The sequence below is a fragment of the Corylus avellana genome, chromosome ca6 (genome assembly GCF_901000735.1).
Source record: "Corylus avellana chromosome ca6, CavTom2PMs-1.0".
Classification (NCBI taxonomy): Eukaryota; Viridiplantae; Streptophyta; class Magnoliopsida; order Fagales; family Betulaceae; genus Corylus; species Corylus avellana.
In genome coordinates, this window is record NC_081546.1 from 29323485 (window position 1) to 29348784 (window position 25300).

The 25300-nt window shown below is 34.5% G+C and overlaps 1 protein-coding gene across 2 annotated transcripts; it reads right to left on the minus strand.

Moving 5' to 3' along the window:
* Window positions 1-1569: 1569 nt before the first annotated feature.
* LOC132185811 (protein ENHANCED DISEASE RESISTANCE 2-like) lies at window positions 1570-19769 on the minus strand. 2 transcript variants are annotated; one of them, XM_059599603.1, is made up of 22 exons: window positions 19457-19767; window positions 17924-17998; window positions 17665-17718; window positions 17445-17510; window positions 17164-17222; window positions 16623-16699; window positions 15966-16091; window positions 14791-14825; window positions 12955-13055; window positions 12781-12876; window positions 8935-8999; window positions 8357-8434; window positions 6947-7117; window positions 5892-6100; window positions 5692-5758; window positions 4945-5120; window positions 3653-3754; window positions 3509-3556; window positions 2823-2966; window positions 2625-2720; window positions 2251-2352; window positions 1570-1834 (listed from the first exon to the last, which is right to left on the minus strand). In XM_059599603.1, exons 1-22 carry the CDS (start codon window positions 19655-19657, stop codon window positions 1742-1744), a joined length of 2241 nt encoding a protein of 746 aa, XP_059455586.1. In that variant the 5' UTR covers window positions 19658-19767; the 3' UTR covers window positions 1570-1741. The 2 variants fall into 2 exon arrangements, 1 of the variants encoding a protein (XP_059455586.1); XR_009440643.1 differs by lacking the exons at window positions 1570-1834; window positions 2251-2352 and having other exon boundaries at window positions 2630-2720; window positions 2823-3018; window positions 19457-19769.
* Window positions 19770-25300: the final 5531 nt, after the last annotated feature.

Below are 25300 nucleotides of genomic sequence, written 5' to 3' on the forward strand. Positions count from 1 at the left end.
AAAAATGCTTTCTTTTTCTTCTCTTTCTTCTCTCTTTCCCCTATCATTGATTTGAAAGAATATTTAAATGATATAGGAAAATGATAAGAGAATATTGTGGAGTGTATTTGAATATGGAAACAAAAAGGGTGGTCCAAATATTAACTAAATGCAATGGAGTCAGTTTGCAATACAATAATATCTACCTTTATACAAATTGAAATAGAAGCCGATTGATAGGATTTCACATGACCTATCTTACTGATGTCCTAAGAGACTATTAAGATGAGATTAGTGCAATAGCATCATCTACAATTCCTAGTCATTTGCTAGGTGATTGAAACTAAACTGTTTCTTCTAGATGGAAATATGACCTAAATAATTCCTTTGATGAGTGATAACCAAAAATGGAACTAAAAGGATAGCTAAAAGGACATACAGGACAGGACTCATGGAATGAATCAACTCAACTCGGAAATAGTCTCAAGTCGCTTGTGCCGATGACCATGTACTTTTCAAGTTACCGTGCTCACTCATCCAAGTAGATGAAAACCTAGGAGTACAGTGTGAACCTTATGAAGGGAGGAGATGCCATTTGGTCCAAGGACTATTGACTAAACATTTAATAAATTTTCTTTGATAAGTAAACATTCAATAAAAAATTAATCACTGAATATGTGAAGCAAACTATTTTAGGAGTCAATGATGTTATTTTTGGTAATTTAATAAATAGGTAATTGCCCTAAATTATTTTAGGAAATTTCATAAATGGGCAGCCCTAAATATATTATAGGTAAGTCAATAAACGGGTGTTGCTCTTAATCGTTAGTCTATTGAAGTGTCTTTTGTACTCCAATGGAGGAAGACTCTGATGAAATAAAATTATGAGAAATTGCTTATATTCTCTCTGCTTCTTTCCCTTTTTTCTCTCTCTTTCCCCTTCCTCTTCCCTGGCTTCTCTCTTTCTAGCTTCTTCTTTCTCATCTTTCTCCTCTCTTTACCATCATTTCTGTGTTTTCATGACTATTGTTTATCCTACATCAATATGTCAAAAGGGCCAAATTGTCAACCCCGACTTCGCTCCTGAGGGAGAAAATGAAAAAAGAGGTGAATTGTTTTCCTTCTACTTGGCCATTTTCTAGCATGCATGTCATTTTCCAATATGTAAGTAATATCGTGTCGAGGATATCAAGTGAAGGACACCAAAAATGCTACATTTTAAAGCTAGGCTGCATATTTTATGAAATAAAAAAATAAAAATAAAGCCTCAATTTTTAGGGTCTATGCAGACAACAAATGTTAATTTAGATGGTAGATGCAGAGTTGTGGGGTAGAGGTTACACCATTTTGGGCTTTTTTATAGGCTCCAGAAAACGGCAATTAGTTAGATTCTCGTGGGTTTGCGATTTCTTTTGATAAGTAATCGAAGGGTTTGCTATTTATCCTTCTGCTTTCCTCGGAAGCCTTGTCGTTTTCTTCTGTAAGTTCTCTTAATGAATTCTCATGCCGATCTTTCAATAAAATTCATTATTCAATTACAACCAAGAGAGTTTAAAAAAAAAAAGAAAGGAAAAGATTTAAGCTGAGAAGTTGGACATATGGAGGCTTTCTTTTCATATATCACTCGATTTTACATGTCAAATCTCTTCTGTGAAGGTTTATTCTATATAGAGTGGAAAACATTGGAAAAAGGGCCCTAATTAACTTTATAGTATCAATCATGACGACCAAGATAACTAAAGAATGTTGGCATCTGAAAACCTCAAATTTCAAAGTGTACAGCAGAGTCGAGCCTCACACGATTTAGTCGAACAGTACCAAGAATGTACTCAGGCAATTCTGCATCTTCCCTCGCCTGCAAACACCCAACTGTCAATATCCAATTGTGTATGACATGCATGGTTAAAGCTGAATTAATTGAGTCATTTGTAATAGCTGAATTGATGAACGATTGAACACAGGATTGGGAATACTAATTACTGAATTTTGTTTCAATCAGTCACCTAAATTACAAAAGCAGTACATATCTTTAAGGCACAAAAACATTCATAATCTCAATTTTGTACCAGCAGAGAGCAGTGTATCACAAAAAAGAATTTATGTGCCATAATATATTGGAATCACAAAGGTGAAACCTCTATTGACATTCATGGTGAACAACTATAAAAAGTTCAAGACCCATTCACAATCTCAAATGCACACCAAAAAAAGAGCAGAGATGATAGCAGAAGAATCCTTCTTTTGCAAATATAATAGCAGAAAAGGACAAACCTCTATCAAAATTGCAAGGTCAACAACTATGCTTGTGACATATCCCAGAACAAGGCCAATGACACTCTTTGCTACTGAGGATGATCCAATATCCACATCAATCTGCATAATAGGAATTTTGGCAGTCATTTTTACACGCACACAGAGAGCACAGAGGGAGAATGTAATTTAGTCGAAAGAGAGAAGAAATGCAGTGGAGAAACATGTACAATAGTACTCAATCTGTTCTTTCACTCAGTTTTGCAATACTAAATATTACAGTTATTTCATAGTACTTGACATCCCATTAACATATTCACCTTATAAATATATGCAGTGATCATCAGCATGCCTAACACAGGCAAGACAATAGAGAAATATTTGGGTAGTTTTACCTCCAGAAAGTTGTCTCGTCTCAAGTATTTGCAGGTTACAGCTTTCCCCAATAAGCAAGCTTTTGTTCCAACTGCACGCTTGACCATCCAATACCCCTGCACCCATTAAAAACCATCAGCTGCTCAATGCCATCAAGGGAAAAACCGACATAAGCCACTAAAATATTGCAGAATCTTTATACTTTGAGCATTTCATACCTCAACAATACTAGGAATTAGTTTAAATCTTGCATCCCGAAACATGTCACTTCCATCCACAAATTTAGCCAGCAAAGAACTTTGTTTTACAGGTCTGTCTGCAGCATAGTAAAGGACCAAACCATAGTTTGGTTTGGCAGGAACCTGGAACAGGGCAATCAAGATATATTCTCCTACTTGGAAGGCCAAACTGACACTTGTAGCACCAAAGAAGATCATAAGACACTACATGATGCATATCTCTAGATGCCATTTTAAGCAAAATAATGAGAGGAAAATGAGCTAAGAGAAAGCCTAACCCAACTATATTTCTTTTTTGTCTTCGAAACCTAAATGAGAAAATATCAGTAACTGAATAACATGTTTAAGTCATTCATTCTGCTATTGCAAAATCAGTTTCATTTTCCACTCAGTCTTCTGCTGTATTGCTGAGCCATTTTTTTTGCTCCATAACAACAATCAAAAAAGTTTCAGGACATCTTCAAATTAGTTCATCAAGCATCATAGAAGGTCAAATCATATTTTGTAGAAAAAGTACTCTAGCGTGAAAATTATGAAAAAATAACTACAATCAATATATACTCCATAGAACTGAAAAGAGTAGGCAAAGATCCTTAGTTCTTCGCGTTGCATTGGTATTATATGTGATAGGGTAAAATGAATCTAGAAGGCATTTATACACATACCTGGAGATTAATGACAAGGATGAATGGAAGTTTTTTTCCTACTTCTGACTGGAATAGAGAAGAGAAGAGCCAAGAGACAGAAGAAACTTTTCAGGTTAAGAACTAAGAATAAGAAGCAACTAATTACGAACACCGTATTTCTACCTGAACAAGACACCTAGGATGCAGTGCAATCCCATCTATGGTTTGATCGACTTTGAACCAATCAACGGCTATGAGCTTGAGAAGCGGGTCTCCTCCCATTACCTGAAAAAGAGTATAGTTTCCATTACTGGTAAATTTACAGAACTCATGCATTAAGCTTTCAGCAAGAACATAGAAATGGGTCAGACATCATTTTTGGCAAATTAGAGTAAAATGCTTGTGTATGCTCTCAGAGGAGTAAACTATATCATTGTTTACCGCAATATTTATTTCTGTTGACAAAGAAACAAATACATTAAGATGTTTAGAATTTATGAGCCATGAAACAGTGACAGTAAATTGTATAACAGAATACATAAAACCACTGATCCAAACAAGATGTTCAAAATTCTGAAATAAAAAAGAGATTCAAATTTTAGAAGTTACACAGTAGTTAGAACATGAGTAAGAGTAAGTCACACTTCTGGTGACTATAAAATAACATAGCTGTGCATTTCTTAAAGTATGTATATGTTCTTATGTTAATTAAGAATAAAGGAAAGTACAACGTTCACAAGACGCATGAGTATGTTTTAGATCCCACCCAACATATTAGCACCTTGTTTTTGAAGAACAAATACCAGATTAAACTAAGGACAACGCTACTCTGTGCTGCAGATATTAAAATATTAAAGTAGGACGCAACTCTAAGCTCGCCAATCCCTGAACTGAAAATATATATATATCTGCTATTGTTCCAGGACAATTGCACAACAAGCTTATATGCTTTGGTCACATATCCATGCTTCATATGCACTTATTTTCTTCACATTTCCAGATCATGCCCTCATATTACTAATACCAGATGAAATCCAAAACAGCCTGTGCATGACAATGGACAAGAGAAAAGAACAAACTAATGCAGACCTTTAAAGTCAAACATGAGTTCTAGCAGGTCAAGAGCTTGACAAATGAGATAGATGTTTCATGGCACATCAAATAAAATCTGTGAACTTCAGTTGATGGTATAAGTTCATAGGTCAACCGTGGAAACTGTCTATTGCAAATCAGTCCATAATGTAGCCAAATGGTCTTAATTCATGGATAAACTAGTCATGAAGTTTTAGAGATAGAACAACTTCCAATAGATAGAGTTTAGGTAAGTAGCTCTATAAGGAGAGAAGAGATACATCAATGCAATTGCTGTTTTTCTCTTAATGTGCCATAACAAAATACATAACACAATAACACAAATGGACTAATAAGGTCACTGCAACATGTACAAATAGCTCAAAAAGGAGAGCAAAACCCACCTTCATATTGTCTTTTAGGTAATTCTTTCCTCTGATCATAAATCCCGTACCACTTGGAGAAGTCCAACAGTTTGTGCCTGTGTCATCCTTTCCTTTGTGCAATGAACCATGAAACTGGGTTGGATCAATAATCATAGGAGTTACAGTAGGTTCTAGTTCCTTATTTGCATCTCGAGCTGCATTGAGAATGACCAAATATTTTGGTACTGAGTACTTTGCAATGGATGGGGAAAAAGAATGACAAATTACAGATTCGATTTTTATGCCATATGTTACTGGAGCAGACAAAATTAATACACAAGTTTTTCATCATTACTAAACAATTCATGAAGCATGTTTCCTCAAAGGATCTTTGAATACTTTACAATGAAAAATAGAAATTCCCAAATATGACAAACAAACAAGAAGAATCATATCCAAATATTATTGGCATATAATTATGATCTCCTTTAGGTAAACTAGAAACACTAATCTCCTCCTTTTATAAAGGAAAGAGGTAGCACTGGAAAAATAAGCTGCGTGTTTGGTGGCCAGCCCTCATCTAGGATTACCTGTTATAATTAAACTTTAGCATTCTACAGTAGCAAACATCTTTTGAGCTAAGAACCTAATTTGGCAATTGAATTTCGTATGAGAATGATAAAAAACAATTGTAAAATAGATATCTTCCATTTATGACTGTTGGCTACACTAATATAGAGTACTGTTTGATATGTCTTTTCAATTACAACCATTAATGTGGCAGACCTGATGTTCGCTTCAAAGCTAAGCCTGTGATGGCCCAAGAAATATTCTTCAGCTTCGCTTTCATTTCCTGACAAATTTGAGGGACTGATATTAAATTCTGGAAATTTACAAATGATAGTTTCCATATATGGGCACGTTGCATTCAATCAGACCCCAAAAGTACTCTATTTCTAGTATAAAAGTGGCAGAAAAGATAAAACCTTATTGTCATGTTCTTCATCATTGTCACTTTCTTCATCTTCTGAGGATGATGATGAGTCACCAGCAATTGCATCATAAAACTCATCCTGCACTTCTGCGTCGTCATATTCACTATTGAAGAAGGAAACATCAGAGATTTTTGAATGGATGACTGTGGTCACAGATTCAAATTTGAGAGCAGGGTTTGCTCCGATATATTCCTTTAGACCTGGCCACCCATTAACCATTAAAACATCACTACCAATGGAATAAACATTTCATCAACGATTTGTGCAATAGAATTTCATAGGATTACCATCATTGTTGACCTATGTTGTTCTCATTATTGCTTAGCATTAAAAGATACTTAAAATTAACATCGCGATCATACCATCGGAAAAGAAATTTAATCCATGTTTATCAAAATTAGGCAGTTCTCTCTTTTCTTCTTCTCTTTTTTACCTGAACCAAGTCTCTTTAATAAACCTCGTTTTCTCTCCTATTCCTGGCTTTTAACCCTAAAAGCAAAAAACTAAATATCGGAGTTCTTCCCCATGACAATATGAATTGTTCTCAAATCATTCAACTGATGTGGCAGGATGCCCTTCAGCATCTTTTGTGTTAAAGCTTAGTCAAAGACAGTTTGCAAAAGCTATGCAACACAAGAAATGTGTAAACCCATGTTAGAAGTATTGCTGTTGTGCTCAGAAAAGATCATGCCATTGAATTATCACATTTAGCAGTTCTGTTACCCCTGTTGTTTTGCTTCCCAAAGCTCTAACCACATCATTGGGGTGTTGGTTGTTGCTAGTACACTGTATAGAAGATCAAAGTCCGTGTTCACAAAGTTTGAATAAGAAAATTGAAACTTGAGTCTGAGCTAAACTTAGGAAGTTCTGAGACTAGTGAAGAATCTCCACCATGTACTATCTTTGATAGGTCAAAGCTTTCTAAAACTGATCATAGACCTGACTGTATGGGACCATATATGATTAATGGTCTCAGGAGCCTTTCTTGACTCTAAACCATTCAGACTGTAAATTAGATAATAACAAGAAATATTAGATAAGCAAACCTCCCACTTGGCATAGTAGTGCGTAAGGAACACTCTTTTCAAACTTTGAGCAGTGGTTTTGCTTCCATCCAAACCATCGTGAAGAATGTATCTCTAACATTTGAGTTACAAGACATTTTGGAGCATTTGAACCAATGGGTGTGTTTAAACTTGTAATCTCCCAGGTAGATGCTACAATGCAAAACAAAGAAAACAAGTTAATAAGTTTTATCTGTTTAATTGAGATTTTTTATTAAAATATTTACACTCAACCTTCACCAATGAACAAGAATGTGAAACTAAAAAACCCAATAAAAGAGTTCTCAATAAGCCATGAACAGTGAAAACAAGCTCAAGCTTGCTATCAAGACAGTCAAAATATCTGTACAGAACTCTGTGTGTGGGTGTGTGTGTATACAGCAAACCAGGATCACAGTGGGTATCAAATCCTTTTTTTCTCACGAAGTCTTAAAATGGTTCATGGGAAATACTTGATGGATTTCCAAGCTTTCACAACATGCATCAACTCCCAACTCTAGAGCAGCAGTCTCTACTACAAAGTTATGTCATGAATTACTATAAAAGCAACAACCTAATTGAATACTTTCATTAGCTGGAAGCAAAGGTTGAAAAGTTATGGCAAACAAATAATTGGGCATGTTACTCATCAAATAGAGGTGGGGATGCCATCTGTATATCATATACATAATGCACCAATGTACTAGTCCATTTGTTCGGTATGATAAACTGTGTTGGGGAGAGAAACACCAATGGAGTCAAACAAGAGTAAATTAATATACATATTAGAACACTACTTCTAGCCCAAAAGCTTAAGCCAATGGGCTTGAATCCACTTAAGTACTCTCTCTCTTTTTCTTTTTCTTTTTTTTCTTTTTTTATATATTTTATATTTCTTTAATGTGAGACACAGCTCTCACAAGTGTATACACAACAAATCTCCCCTCACTTATGAGTCTCTTTCATATTGACCAAACTCCCCCACACACAAGAGTGTCACGCATACTCCAAGAGAAACCACACTCTTTTTACCGGAGTCAAATTAAGACGCTCGTATCAGCAGCAACGGAAGCTAACCATGGATTCTGATACCAATTGTTAGGGAGAAAAGCAACAAGGAGAGTCAAACAAAAGTAAATTAACATACACATTGTAAATTAACATACACATTAGGGCACCACTTCTAGCCTAAAATCCTAAGCTAATGGGATTGGGTCCACTTAAGTATTCTTTTTTTTTTTTTTTTTTTTTATATTTCTTTAATGTGTGACACAACCCTCACAAATGTATACACAACAAACTGAGTAGCTGTTGACTCGCATAGAGTCTAGAAAAGGGAGCAGGGATGTCATCATTGCAGTTAAAAAGCCAATCTTATAGATATCTTTAAAAGAATCAAACAAAATTTCTTACGGTTGATTTTTGTACGGTGATAACCAGATCTTGGAGGCTTCTTTTTATCTAAAGCTGGAGCTGGCAATTGCAAGATAGCTGCATGAATAAATGCATAGCATATGTCAGACAAGTACAAAGGCAAACAGCAGATTTCTTGTATTAAAATACGGCAAAAAAGTCATATCACCACAGGCAATTCGAGTTAGAATTTTTAACTAGCTTTCTGTTACATGCCTTTTGTAGATCATTTAATAGTAGAGCCTCCTGGCTTGTGGCAACTAGCTATAAAAGCAAGGACTTAAATTCTGAAACATTCCCATTCAGAGAGCCAAAGCATCTTAGCTTTACAGAAACCTAAATTAATTAGAGACTATTAATTACCATCCATTTCTTTGTTTTTCAAAACCATTTACTACCACCCATTCTTGCAAAAAATCATGTAAAGCATTCTCAGAGTAAAGGATGAAATCATAGTACATAATCAAGGCCAACAGGATTTTTATAGTTAGCATTACAGATGTTTCCAACACCACGTGCTCCCATACCCCTCTATTTTGAAATCACCCTATTGCTTATAAGGAACCTTATTTACTTACTATATGTTCCATCCTGTCCGCGAAACCATTGCCGGGAGAAGACAAAATCTCTCTTGGAATGCCACCTGCCATTCATATCATGTAGCATGAAACAAAATGAAGTTGAAAAGACATTAAGCGAAGCAATTGATATTTATTAAGTAATGTATTACGGTCTCCATTAAACATTAATTGTCATACTAAAGATAACCAAAAAAAAAAAAAAAAAAACATAAATTATAACTGTTAGAACAGTAAGCTTTGGATGTTGATGACTAAGAAATAAATAATAAGGAAACCGGGGCATGCAGAGTGCACTGACAATGATATGATGGGCATTGAACCTAGAACAGGGAACCTAGCAGGCCAGCTCATTGTGTTGAAGGCAGATGTGGGCTTAAAGATTTGAAAATCATCAAGATTATTTCTTCTTCTTTTAATTATCAAGTCATGAGTTAACCGGTTCAACTGAAACTAGGAAAAACAAAAGGCCCATAGCTACCAATAATTTTCATTTATTTATTTTTTATGAATGCACAGCTACCAATAAAATAAATTAGTAAACAACCATGGGTTTTAATTTCCAATTATTGCTTAGACATTGACCCAAGAATGATAAAAGACATGAGGATATCAGATGCAAACAATTAAAAACAGTATTTGGTTTAAGTGGTAACCATTGGTTTATGTAGATATTAATTTGGCATTCAAAATCATTAATGAAACTATATTGTTTCCTTCAGGATTTTTTTTTTTAAAAAAAACCCTCTGCAAAATGAGTTCTCTTGTATTCTTCCTGTATACATGGGTACATGGGTTGCGCCCCTCTGTGCACTGTTTGAATATACATTATTTATCAAAAAAAAAAAAAAAAAGGTTAATTTTCTTTTTGATAAGTTGTTTCAGCCTAACATGTATCTCCGTTTTGATATTGTAAAAGAATGAGGAAGGACAATAAATAAAAATGCCTATGATAGAAACATAATTTCTTATGCAGGGATAAACTTCAGAAATTCAACATCTCAAATCAATTTATTCTTAACCCTGCTACATTGGGCAGGCTACATTAATCCTTTCATGCCATTATGCTCCATGTAGAGAAATACCCGCCATTAGGTCCTTTTGTGCCATTCTGCACTTTCTTGCCCTGTTGGTGCCTTCTTGAATTATGTTACTCACCAACACCAATTCAATTCATGTCTTCATTACATTGCCAATAATTTTAAAAGAATTTCCTTCATCTAGCTCTCAATTGAAGTCACTATCATTGACATATCCATTTTTTCTTAATGTGCTATTTCCTTACTACCAACACATATAGTTCCATAGAACACTCACAAGCATCATCTGTCCTGGACATACACCAAGGTATTGAATCAAATCTCAGGTTGAAGAAGACCTTGAATTTGAAGAAAGTGTTTGACAGAGTGCAGGCAGGAGGCTGTTAGTTCTAGACTGCAAGCAAGTTACCTTGCTTAGTATAATGCCCAACACTAAATTAGCCTTAAAGGCACCCTAATTAGTGCCCAAGTGTTTATAATAGAGTTGGATAAGAAAATGAGATTTTAAACAAATAGGAGAAATTAGTAGATAACGGAAAAACAAGAAAGATGTCTGAACGACCCAAAAGTCGTCTTGATGACCCACCTTAGCAAGAATATCCAAATGATATGAAGACCATTCGAATGGTGACAGTTTGCATGCGAATCAGAAGAAGCCAAGTTGCATAGGCATGGGGGAGGGTCTTTAAAACTCCAAATCAAACCTTAGACGCCCATTTATGTGAGTTTACAGCCACCTAAGAAAGGTTATCCTAACTCTGTAGTATTTCGGTTTTGTTATGAGTTTATATTGAGTTTAGCTATTTGATGTATTTAATTTGGTGCGTGTATTTTTTTTTTTTCCTATAAGTAAAATTTGGTGTGTGTATTTTGGAAGGAAAAAGTTGAGTTTTTGTGATGAAAGATGACGACTTTAGGGTTAGTGATTTGAAGTTTTGTGGATGGTATGTTCTATTTCAAGTTTCATGCTAAGAATGTCTCTCCAACTGCTAAAGGTGGTGTTGTGTAGGTCCTTTTGATTTTTGAAGTGTTGGAGATAAAAGCCTTGGTTTTTGAAAGAAATGTTATGATTTTTTTTTTTGGGATAAATCTTGAGATTTTAGCGTTTGAGCTTCATTTTAGGATGTGATTAGTGTCTAGGTTAGTGAAATGAAGTTTTTTTAAGCCTTAGAATGTATTAGATGGATTAAAGGTAGGATTTTTTGAGTTCAGATTTTTTGTACGATCCGAGAACTATCTTGATGGTCAGACCGTTCTAACAGTCTTGGAAACAGCTTGACGGTGAAACCGTCCCGACGATGTATGACCATCCTAAAACTGTCCCAACGATGTATGACCATCCTTCAATTTGTTGCACTCAGATAGAGTGAAACGGGGTGGTGAAGACAAGCTTTGGTGGTCTCCCTCCAGGAAAGGGTTGTTTGTAGTTAGCTTATTTTACAGCGTTCTTACTTGTAACGATGGCAGTCCTTTCTCTTGAAAGGGTATTTGGCGGACGAAGATTACTTTGAAAATGGCCTTTTTTGCTTGGTCAGCGGCCTTAGGGAAAATCCTTACTATAGACAACCTTATGAAGCAATATGTCATTGTAGTCTATAGGTGTTGTATGTGCAAGAGGAAAGAGGAGTCCGTAGACCATCTTCTCCTGCATTGTGAAGTTGCTTGCACCTTATGGAATGACTTTTTTCAGTCGTTTTAGGTTGTCTTGGGTGATGCCTTGTACAGTAGCTAACTTGTTTGCTTGTTGGTGGACTGGTGGTAGCACTCGGAGTGCTACTGTGTGGAAGATGGTGCCTTCTTGCCTCTTGTGGTGTCTTTGGAGGAAATAAAAAACTTAAGTTTTGAGGACCGCGATAGGACATTGGTGGAGCTTGAGTCCTTTCTCTTTTTTACTCTATATTTAGACAACTATGTTTGTAGCTCCTTGGGTGTTTAGTTTTCATGATTTATTTTTCCCCTCTAGCCCTAGCTAGTTGTTTCTCCTGTTTAGTCTGTAGACTCCCTATGCACCAAAGTAGCACTTTTTCCTTTTTTATGATATTTCGATCACTTAAAAAAAAAGGTTATGAGTATAATGGCTTCAGTTAAATTGTGATATAGTAGTACTCTGGTCATTGTTATTATTACTTGTGGTGATTCAGTCTTATAGCTATTGTGGTTGTCAAAAAACAAAAAGATATAACCTTTTCACTGCATAGTTAACTGATGTTGAGGAGTTGTGGTAACTCTTCAGATCATTTACCTGTTAAATGAATCTGGAGATGTTGCTAGTGACATTTCAAGGCTACTTACAAGTTAAATACTTTGGGGCATCACACTGAGTCTCCTAGTAGCGTACATTGACGACAAGGAGAAGGGGAATACACATCACAAGAGTTCGTGCTTACTTGAAAAGCATTGTTTCATAAGCAAAATTGCATGTGCTTATTAGCAGTTTTGAAAAAAAAAATCTTTAGCTCGGTAAGGTGTATTCTTCAACCACAACATTTTTAGATGCCCTGCTCCACTTCATCCATCCTACCTTAATCCATGAACAAAATCATGAATCACATTTTCCTCAAGAATAACCGGTCCAAGAATTCACTTTGAGGTATCTCTTGGTCCTCAACTTTCATCCGGACATCATTTCTATTCCTAAATTTTACTAAACTAATATTCATGTATTCCATTTTAGTCCCAATATACCTAAAACTTCCGGACATCTCAACAAATGTCCGACAGTTCTAACAGTGCATGTATTGATGAAAATCTAAGTAAAATCATGTAATTCGAAGCAGAAACAGCTAGATATATCTAATGACATTACCTAGTGAGATATTTTGGATCGTATGTCCCATAGACAGCGTCATAGTGCCCATCATAAGAATCTATCACCTCCAAGTCACTTGTCAACGTATCCCACCTGTGAAGATAATTATATAAGACGTTGAAGTTAAATACAATGCAACTGTCACTCTAGAAAACAATATAAGCAGCTTACTCATATCTCTGACGTCGGTCAATGTTTAAAATCACTTCAAAAACGGTATCTGCAGTTGCATCAATAACACCAACTGACTTCACAAGAACTCCTTTACCACTCTACATAGAGCAAAAAATAATTAATGCAATACTTGAGGCAATATATCTGGTTAACAAAAAAAATAATAATTACTTCAGCTCCAAAGAAAGAAACATCAGCAAAGAAATATCAGTTCCAAAGCAAGTTTCAACCACAAACATAAAGAGAAAGAAAGCTATTTGGAAAATATTATTCAAACACAAATTGCATGGAACTATAGTTTCTATTCAATACGCCGACCATAAATTAAATTTGAAACATTCAAATAACAGTGTACTTATTGATGTGCTCACCAATCCAGGAAAAATTCACACACGTTGTCTCTGATAATATTAACTTTTACTTATCAAAAAAAAAAAAAACTTATTACTTATCAAAAAAAAAAAATTAACTTTCATGTAAATATAAAAGTTAAGTATTATTAGGTATGAAATACTTCCAAAAATGAAAGGAGAGAAGAGATTGGGATAATTCAAGAAACACTTTCTAGGCTAAGTTGTCCATAGACCTCAACAATTTATATTTTGTGAAATAATTTATAAAACAAAAGGGATACAGCTCACGTACATGGAGAATAAAACAAATATATATATATATATATATATATATATATAAGTAATGATAGATTTTATTAAAGAAAAGCGAGAGGCGCCCCTAAGTTAAAAATTAACTCATTGATCTTATTTTTATCTATTCATCAAGCTTGATTTCCACATAATGTGACAGCAACTACATTGTTGCATGTATGAGAGAGTAATTGAGACATATCTATACATCAAAGAATTATTTTATTTAGGTTTTTATAAGCAACAAGGTCTCTGAGGTGAGCAGAAGTTTTTTAGGTGTAAAGACAAATAAGGCGCCGTTGTGTATTATAAATTATTAAATCTCTGTTCTATTCTTTTTTTTTTTTATAAGTAGTTGTGTATTGTAAATCTCAATCTACTTATCATCAAATATTATAACAATATACAAAATTGGGAGGTTAATTCAGGTACTATCAGATTTGATGCCGGCAGAGGCTTAACAGTACACTGAAGATGAGCACGCAACGGGATAGTGAGAAGAAATTGCAATTTGGTTATTCCCTTTGTCTAAAGTTAATGAAAAGCCCGAGCAATTTCCATTTAAATTATATATATATATATAAGTAATCGAAATTCATTAAAATTTAAATAATAATGACCCAAGCTGTCAAAAAATTTAGATTTAAATCACACATTTATCATATGCTTCTCATTCTCATAGGCACCAAGATGAGCAGCAAAAAGAAGTGACTTATCAAAAGAGAAAAATAAAGTAACATCTAGCAGAAGGATCTCCCTCGCGTCAATCAAAGATCATTCCCTTGTGTATCTCCGGCCATATGTTTTGTCCATGTATCATAATTATTTCACTTTTTCTATTCCAATAAGCCTTTATAATTAAAAAATAAAAGCATAGAACTTTTTGTTTGTTTAAAAACAAATGCCATAAGCATCTGTTGTCTCAACTAAGAATCTTCCAGGTGATATTGTTCTGTAATGGAATTCAATTTTTGGGAAAGAAAGCTATAAACCCCGGAAGGTAAGGGAAGACACGTCATATTTTCCCCAAGCTTCACAATAAAATAACAATCTAGATATTTGGAACACTTTCCAGGATGTATTTCCCAGCAGAACTAACAAAACCACAATCAAAGATAAAGTAGTAATTATGATAACTGATGTGGTCATTCTTATTCCAAAGAAAAAAAATTGAGATAATAGTAGATACCTGGGAATCAGCAACATCCTCAAAGATTCTAACACCTGAAATAAAATAATAATAATAATAATAATAACAAGTATGTAGAAGGAGTATTAACAAGCCCTAAATGACTTTTCAACCATTCAGGATAATTATTTACACAATGAAGTATCTGGGTATACTTTAGAATACGTTTCATCACTTGTTCTAACTGACCCACTAACCAGCCCATACAGAGAAGGTCCTTATCCATGAGTACAGATTTTATCATTATCCAATATTTTTAGGTAAAAGACTCTTTCCCCTGGTCATTAGCCTATACATAATTTCTTCCTTTTTTTTTTTTTTTTTTTTTTTTTTAACTCTAATTTAACATTGTGTGTGTGTGTGTGTGTGTTCAATTGCTACCCATTTGGGCCTTAACTCTATCTCTTTCTAAGTACTATATAGCGGACATGGCACCTAACAGAATCTGTCAAATGTTTTAACGGAATTTGACTCTAGGGACTAAATTGTTTCTTTAGCATATCACACGGACCTCTGAGATCACTTTGATACGACATAAAGAGATTTGTAATTTAGGCCAACCACAGGGACTAATTTTACATTTATCCTTATTTAAACTTTTACATTGTTTTCTCTGTTACTACATAAGTTGAAGTGATTCCGAGAAGAAAATCATTTAAAAGCATAAAGATATTTATACCAAATCTAACTGAAGACGTAATAAATTTTACCCAAATTTCATCAATAAAAAAATTGAGTCTTTAATACCCATTCAAGACTCTAATCACAATAAAAATAAATAAATAAAAAAAGAAGCAAAGAAAAAGAAATCCACAAACTATATTCTGCCAACACAAATTAAGCCCTGATGCCCATTCAAGACTCTGATCTCAATGACGGCTTAGACATATTTGAGTGAGCCTCACCATCTATAGCAGTACTTAAACTTTGGACCTCTGGCTTTGTCAATGATTGACAAAACCAAAAGGCCACAGGAAGGCTAGTGAAAGATATCGATAACCATCAGTATTATGCTAAGCAGCAGAATGAATGGTTATGTTTGAAAACAAAAGTGAAATCTTAAGAAAGGAGCCACCAGGAATGAACGGGCAACAACTTTAGACAGGAGAATAAAGCTAGAAACATTGCCTAGTGATGGTCTATTAGGCAGAAAGTAATAGGCCTAGAGAAATTACCATTAATTGTTCGCACGCATTTCCACTCATGTGCCTCAATTGTATCTCCACTGTCTACTTCACTGTACCGATCTGGCCTAACTCTAGCACCCAAATCCGAAGATTGGCGCAAAAGCGTCTCTGGACCTGTAACAGAAAGAGAGAAAATTATGTATCAGTACTGATAGATAATATATTTCAACTCCAAGAATATAAAATACTAACGTATACAATCATGTGTAGGAAGAATCATTTATTGACTAAAATAATCATATAAAATAGTAGTATGATAGAAAAATCCACGTCAAAACAGTAGCAATATATATATTGATAAATAAAAACAGTAGCAATATGTTATAAAGAAACTGAGTAACAATCGCAAAAAGCAAGCATAAAAGATTAATGTGTGCCTTCATTTCACATCAAAGATATTATTGACGGCATAAAATAATAAACTGTGAAGATTTGATAAGAAACTTTGATAGTATATTACAACAACTTGTAAGTTTTTTTTTTATATGTACAATATCTTGCATAATATAAGTTCAGAATATTTGCTCAGCTCTTAATTCAAATGCTTCCCTGTTCCAAATGAGAGAGCAGCAATGACTTACTTCAATTTACAGGCATGGTATTTTACAAACATAAATAAATCAAACCATGCACATGCAATATCACCTTGCCCAATTCTTATAAGCTTTTTTAACTCATGTGCATATCGCCTCACTCTAGGTCGATGTCCTTCCAGATTGATCCTTCCACAGTATAAAAAAGGTTAAGAGACATAAGACAAGTATAAAAGAGTAAGAAAGTTTCATATGCCAAGGAATACAAAGGCTTGAATCTATCGCGTAAAAGACAGCTAGTGCACCTGTAATGTATTATGTATACATACAAAGAGCAACCTAAAGAAATGATCCCGGCATCAGATGGAACCCAGCAATAAAAATAGTAGATAATAGAACCAAAAAAAAATCCAAACCTTTACCCTAGACTAATTCAACCTTGCTTAAATTGTACCATCTAATTATGGAAAAATCCCTTCATAAAGAGCTTGCTTTGCATTTTAACAAAGCAATCTACCAGGTGGAATCAGCTGGCAGTTTCCTCTCAATCCTCATTTAAATGGTTCAAAGACCTTTCTGAAAATAAACTCTACCCAGTTCAAGTACTCAGGTAAACTCTATCATCAATTCAGAAAAAAAAAAAAAATGCATACTCGGTCTCCATGTTCAGTTTGTTTCTCGTACTACCTCCTTTTGAGAGCTCATACTCAGCCTGTCAAAAGCAAAGTTTCAGAAAAATGAAGAGAGGAAAAAACTTGGTAATCCTGCAAAAGTTAATTTTAGTTCTACACAACATTCTCAATACTTGCAAAAACAAAGTTTGACTTAGATGTCACAAGGACCACCAAAAAGGTTCGATTTTTTCTCAGAAACCCCCCATAATTTTATAATTTGTACTATGAAAGTCACAACATTCTAGCTGATTTTCTTGTACCTGTTGCTTGGCATGATCAAAGGCCTCCATCCATTTTCGGGCTTCTCCAGCATTAGCGACAGCAATCTTTAAGGGGAAAAAATCCACACAATTGATAGTCATGTCCTCATAACAGGAAAAAAAGGAGCCAATTCTGACTTTTTTTTTTTCTTTTTTTATGAACTTTCAATTTCTAGGTGACAGTTTTTAAGATCTGAATAACTTGAAACCACAAACTTACTTCTCCCTTTTTCGCCTCATCCAACCGATTGTAAAACTTTAAAACATAAAGATCCTAGCAAAAAGGAATCGCATTAGCAGCAAAATCTTGCTTCCTTTATCTCCTCAAAATAGTAAAAAATAAAATAAATAAATCCAAACATTTTTCGCTAGTCAGAACAACTGATAGAAATAAAAATAACAGAATAAATAGTTAAATAAGATGGCAATCCATAAATTATTAACAATACAGATGACACATAAATTTACTAGGACCTTACTCCCTGGTTGACCTTCCGACGCCCTAGCTCCTGCACCAAAAGTGTGGGCCCTGCAACACCCTTCCTAATGGGTTTCTGCACCAAGAAAATGTTGAACATAAAGTTCAAGATTCAATAAAAATAAATAAAAAGAAAAAGTTGAAGCAAATAGTACGTGTTATAGCAAGACCAATGTTATAAAATCAACACTTGCATCCTCAAATTATGTTTCTGTTCTCAAATAGTATGATGGTTTTCTCTCACTTTGCTCATGTACGACCTTTTTGAGTTCATAATCTTACTTATGCAACGAAGAACTGTTTAAAAAGGAGACAAAAGCTTATATTAACAACTATCTACAAAAGGCTTACCAACTCAAAAACACAGAAGCCATAGGAGGAAACTAAAGCAACATTTAAAACCCAACAGAAAACTCTAAAATGAGAATAACCTCTTTGCAAGATAATCACAATCTCATATATTTGTTAAGGACAAATTTCTATTTGTTCTCTTTGTTTTGGTTAAGTTTACTTTTCTTATTTTCTAAAGGTTTTCTTATTTAAAAATTCATCTTTCTCTATGTTCAGCTGGATCAGGTTTCTTGTTATATTAAATTTTTTACCAATTCAGGATCCATATAGTGCACCGATACCCAATGCATCATCAACCATTGAAACATATCTATCACCCACTTCACCATGACTTCATCAAATCCCTCCCACCGAAGGTTCTTCATTGCTGATCTAGAAAATCTTCAGCCAAAAACCTATGAGGAAAAGCCATTAAGCTAAACTTGGATATCCTAACCATTTTGCCAACACTGAAACTAAACTCACTCTATAGTTTATACTACTTAAGTGTCCATTTGGTTTAGCGGTTTCAAAATGCAATTTGAAAAAGTACCAATTTCAAAATGCAATTTGAAAAAATAACAATTTCAAAATGCAGTTAATATTCATCAAAAAAATTCCAAATAGCGATTTTTTTTTAAATGCCATTAACTTGGTAAAATTGTGGTTTGGCTTTTAAAAATGTACCCCTTGTCAGTGATTTGACCACCATATTTTTCAAACAGACTTCCAAACGGATCAATTTCCACAAATTTGTTTAAAAACAAGCTTTTGGCCGCGATTTCGTGAGGCCAAACACGCCCTACATCCACTATTCCAATTTCCAAACCTTCAAGGTGTCACCATAAAGCGCAGATTCTTTAACTTGACATTATCATTACTCGTTAGGATTTTTTTTCTTTCCAAGTTCCACACTGTTTCAAACACTTTGACCAAACTAATTGGGACTACTATAAACTTGAAGGGCCTTGTGACTTGTCCAACTGATGTTCACCATCTTCCTCTTCAGCGGTGTGATTCGAATAAACTCCACATAAAATTTCACACATCCACATTTATCACAATTAAATCAAAACCAAGAAACCAAGAAAATCCACCTCAACAATCAAACAAACAGCTGAATACACAGAAAACATAAAATTGAGAAGGAAAAAAAAAACTCCAAAAGTAAAAAAGAGAAAGAGAAAAAGTGCGTTTCTCTTACAATGCCGGGGTTCTCGCTGGGATCACGCTTGTACATCTCTACGTACTTGCCCCGAATGAAGAGGAACCTGAGGTGGCAGTACTCGTGCCCGATCGAGTTCACGCCCAGATGGTATACCCACCCTCCTACAGCTCCGGCTCCGGACCCGCCCGAGCTTTCGGACCCCTCGCTCCCGCTCTTCCTCAACGGCGTCGTCTCCATCGTCCTGCTCGGCGTGCTCTCGCTGCTCGCATACGCAAGCTCTGCGGAGGATCCGAGTCGGAAGTGATGGTCGTCGAGACACTCGCGCTTTTCTCTCGAATCTTGTAAGAGTATTTTTCTATTTTTGAAATATATATTTTCTACAGTTTTTTTTTTTTTTTTTGTTATCACATATTAAGTTAATAAATTTAGCTTTAATTATACGATATTGAGTAAAAATAAAACAAAATTTTGTTTGGCCTAAACAATTTCATAAATTAAAAGCCATCATTTTAAATAAAATCACAAAAAATATATCATTTCAAAACGCTTTTTTTTTTTTAAATGTGTAGCAAACAATAGAGAATTTTTAATAACATATGGTTTTAAAAGCTAACTACTATCTATCTCCAAGAGGTAGCTCAATTAGCTGAAACCACACTTAATGAAATTGAGATAATTTCGTAAGGATAATTTTATTTTATACTAAAATAAATTTTAGTATTTTTGTTTTTATTTTAGTAAGGATAATTTCATTATTTTGTTAAAATTTCGGATACATTATCATTGTTTTGGTAGTTTGAGGAGTAAATTATCGCAATTGATAGTTTAAGAGGTAGATTATCATTGATATGATAGTTTAAAGAGGTCAAGTAGACTTTACTCTAACTAAGGGCCCGTTTAGGAGTACAATTTTAATAAAAGCGATTTTAAAAATTGCGTTTTTTTTTTAAATCGCACTCTCAAACGCACCCTAATATATTTGCCATTTACGACCTTTTTGAATTATTGGCGTATTAAAATTTCCCTAATTTTGTAAATATCCTAAACCAAATATTATGTGCTTAAAATTGCGAAATGTAAATGGCAGAATAATTATTCAAAACCTAAGAATTTCACGTAAAATTATCTAAAGAAATTGGTTTTAACAGGGGGGGAGGGGGTTGGTGATTCTCACTTTTTTAATATTCCTTTTCTATCTCCGGGAAGATGGGCATTGTGGTGGGAGGGAATGACGATTGTCGTGTTGGATTTTGAATCTGGGCCGTACACGTCATTTCGCGAGTCCCATCAAGGTGGGGCCATGTTCGTTGTAATATGATAATATCTTCATCATTCACCTTGACGTGCAACCGTCCACGTCAAGTCCGACCGATGATGGTAGGCGGTTTTGAAAAGTCGACGCTAGGCAGAGGGAAAGTACGCGTTGTGGAGGATGGGAACGAAAGTCGAACGAAAGGAGGGTTGCCACGTGGAGACAGATGGGTGAATCAAATCTTGGTATTGTCGCTTATCCATTTGGGTGTAAAATTAAGCTCAAATGGAAATGGTTTGGCAAAGATAAACCACGTGTCAGATGGTGAAGACAAAGCTATGTCGGCCAACTTTTTTTTTTTTTTTTTAATAAGTCAATTAGATTGTGATGTGAGAAAAGAAGTCATTATGCAAAAAAATAATTTAGTTTTTATAGTTAAATTTTGTTCTATTGACTTAATAGATTATGCTATATGTCGGCCAACTTTTTTTTTTCTTTTTTCTATTTCCTTTTTTTTTCTCTTTTTATTTTTTTTATTTTTGTTGATAAGTCAATTAGATTGTGATGTGAGAAAAGACGAGTTATTATGCAAAAAAATAATTTAGTTTTTACAGTCAAATGTCGTTCATTGACTTAATACATTCTGCTAGCTTGAAACGTTAGAGCCAATAAAATTGTGATACTTATCCTATTTAGGTCAGTATCACACTAACAAAATCTGTTAAATTAGTGAACGTAATTTAACGATAGAGACTAAATTGTTTTTTTAGCATACTTTATGGACTTTTGAGTTCTTTTTATACCACATGAACTAATTATAAATGATATAAACTATAAAGACTAATTTTGTATTTTTTCCAAAATAAAATGCAAAAAAATCAATAATTTTAATGAGTTGCAAAACAACTCCTATAGCATATTTCCAACAATACTAACAATTTTAATTATCAGAAATATTTTTTTTATTATTGTATTTTGTTTATTAACATTTTCAATACAAGTTATAATAGATTATTTATTTTACCCTTTATTTTATTTTTAATATTTAACTCCACAACAATCTTGAATCTTCCTCTCTCTAGTCTCTATCCAGTATCCGCACTAGCACACTATCAAACATCTTGGCCATCTTGAATCTTGAATGTTCCTCTCTCTGGCCATCCATGTACAAGAATTTCAGCACAATTGGTTACCACTCATCTTGTCATCTCCGCCTGCCCTATCGTCTGACGCGCTAATCTTCCGACTTCCTCCACGCCCATCCCAATCGCATTTGTCTTATTAATCCTTAAAAAATCCAAAATGACTATTCTTTCTAAGAATGGAATAATTGTAACAGTATTTTGGAATGAGATGTCCTAAAATTTTCTTTAAATATGGAGAAAAATGTAAAATCAGTGATTGTGGTTTATTTGATTTGCAATTAACTCCTTGTAATATTAAAATGAACTCAAAGGTCTCTAAGGTATGCAAAAAAAATAATTTAGTCCTTATGATCAAATTCCGTTCGCTGACTTATCGGATTATGATAACATGAAACGTTAGAACCAATAAAATTATGATACTCTCATATTTAAGTCAGTGTCACACTAACTGAATCTGTTAAATTAGTGGACATAATTGGACTGTAGAGACTAAATTATTTTTTTGGCATACTTCTTTAAATTTATTTTGATACCATAAAGAGTCAATTGTAAATCAAGTAAACTACAAGGACTAATTTTTCTTTTTTCCCTTAAATTTGAGATTCTAAAATTTAATTTATAAATCTCAATCGTTTATCTCATTTAAGACATGTTTCAGCATTTAATGAGGAAGCTACCCTCAAAGAATTTAATAAGCCGTATTTCTTTATTAAATACTGATACATGGCTTATTTTAGTGAAGATGATCATCTCCATTTCAAATGAACCGATAAGAGTATCTCCAGAACTTTCATTTTACTACTCAAAATGAACTCAAATCACCGACCACTCCACTAAAATCACCACCCAACCGAGAATCAATTAGAAATAGTCCTGACATTTACAAGCTGCTGGGAAAGAGCAAACTTGGGGTGAGGAGGCATATGAGAGGAGGAGGAAGAGGGAAAACAAGAGGGTGAAGAGAGAGGATCTACGAAAGGGTGGACTTGTTGGTATGGAAGAAGTGGTTCATGCCTGCACTCATGGTCCTTCGAATGGTTGGATTTGAGTTTGTTTGAGGGAGAGAGATGAGGCACTGCCCTGTGTTGATTTTTTGTCTGGTGACCTTTCATATTTGAAAGTTCACTGTAGCAATTGTAGAGAAAAATGCTATTTTATAGGTACTACTAGAGGAAGGAAAATTGACATAATGGTTAAATTTAACTAAAATGCTAGTTTACAAGCACTGCTGGAAATGCTTTTAGAATATTCAGTTAGTTATAGTGAAAGAGTATTTTTGTCTTTTTACTTTTTGAAGTGACAAAAATACATTCCATTATAATTAATGGGATATTATCCAGTTCATTTGAAATTGAGAAGATTCTAATTCTTAAGAAACTTAGATAAGATGAACGACTGAGATTTATGAACTTGAAAATCTCAAATTTAAAGAAAATTATAGGGGATCTCAATCCCAGTATTTCTTTAAAAAAATCATTAGAATAGTATCTCCCCTAGGTAGCGGACCCCAACCGGGTGGTTGGCCACTCCAACATGCCATTTGATGGCTACAACCACCTCACGTGGTGATCAGGGGTAACACCGATGAGGAGGAGGCAATTCCTTTGTCTTATTAGAAGTTGGTGCCTAACTAACTTTCAAAAAAATAAAGATTTTTAAAGCTAGTTTGGCACCATAACTTTCAAAAACTACACGGCAATGGTTAAAGTAGGCCTTAATTGAGACATAGGTCCATGGCTGATGCTAGGATGGCCCAATAATTAATATTGCTACACTTTTCTATGGGTCAAGTACACATTTATGAAATTTTTGGCCATCTCAATCCCGGTATTTCTTAAAAAAAAAAATCATTTGAATAGTGTTTCTCCTAGGTAGCGGACCCCAACCGGGTGGTTGGCCACTCCAACATGCCATTTGATGGCTACAACAACCTCACATAGTGATCGGGGGTAATACCGATGAGGAGGAGGCAATTCCTTTGTCTCATTAGCACTTGGTGCCTACACTAAATTTCAAAAAATAAAGATTTTTAAAGCTAGTTTGGCACCATAGCTTTCAAAAACCACACGGCAATGGTTAAAGGTCGCCTTAATTGAGATATAGGTCCATGGCTGATGCTAGGATGCCTCAATAATTTATATTGCTACACTTTTCTATGGGCCACGTACACATTTATTTCATCTACTTGTCAACATTGGTTACATTGCTTTCAATTATATGTGCCTTTTTTTTAAAGCTTGGTTCACCTTTTCCTCACATCTAAGATGTAATACATTTTAAAATCATACTACTTTTAACACCATGAGAGTTGTCCCCAAGAGGTAACTCAATCGGCTAGGACCACGATTAATGAAGCAGATGTCACTAGTTCGAATCCTCCTCCCCCTCTTGTGCGGACATGTCAAAACACCATGAGAGTTGAATATCTTATCTAGTTGAAGAACATGTTGGGCAAGGATCATTCCATGTGGAGTAATCCTTCCCTTGCACCTTTAGATCTCATTTGTCAATTTACTATACTGTTTTTTCTTTTTCTATTATTCATCACAACATGCATGATGGGACTCCAAACTGATGTATCATTATTCAATGTGATCTATTGTTTTAGTAAATAAAGACATAAAGTGATGGGATGGTAATACATCAATTTGAAACCAAAATTTTGAAAAAAGTCCTTGAGAATGTAGCATTTCTCTTTTTAGCCTGAAAATGCATTTTATTACGAGTATAGAAGTAAACCTCAAATTAGCACATCAAGGCATATCTTATATCTTATTTGTGGGTTAGCCTGTTAGGTGTGGAGAGTACCAGCCATATCCTATGTAGGTATCCTTTAACAAGAAATGATTGGAGAGTGACTTTGTACACATTATAGATGATTTGAAGTCTACATTGGAAGAAGAAGGTTTTGTGTTGATGGTAGCGATGGCAAGAAAGATTTTGGAGGAATTTCACAAAGTTTCTTCAAGACCACGGGATCAACATGCATACATTTGGGTTGTTACAGATAGTATGAGAAGTTCATCCTTTGGTGTTGCAAAAGTAAATTGAGATGCGACGATTGATGTAACAAAGAAGAATATAGGCATTGGAGTGATAGTATGAGATCATGAAATGTGTTTCTGGCTTCCATGTGTTCTACAAAACCCCAAATCTTGAGCTCGACAGTGGCTAAAGCTTTAGTAGTTTGGAATGAAGACTTGACTTTGCAACAAGTGTTTGGAGGTGACGCATTACAAATAGTGCAAGCTTTGAAGAGTGGAGGAAGAAGTTGGAGTTGACTTGGGCAACTCAAAAGATACCAAACCTGCTCTTGACAATGAGAAAATTCTGTCTATTGATCATATTAAAAGGAAAGCAAACTCAGTAACTCACTTTCTTGCAAAGATAACAGTGCACAAATTATTGAAACAAGTCTGGATTGAAGATTTTCTTAGTTTTATAAGAGATAATGTATGTGTAAAACAATGTCTCTTCTAAGTT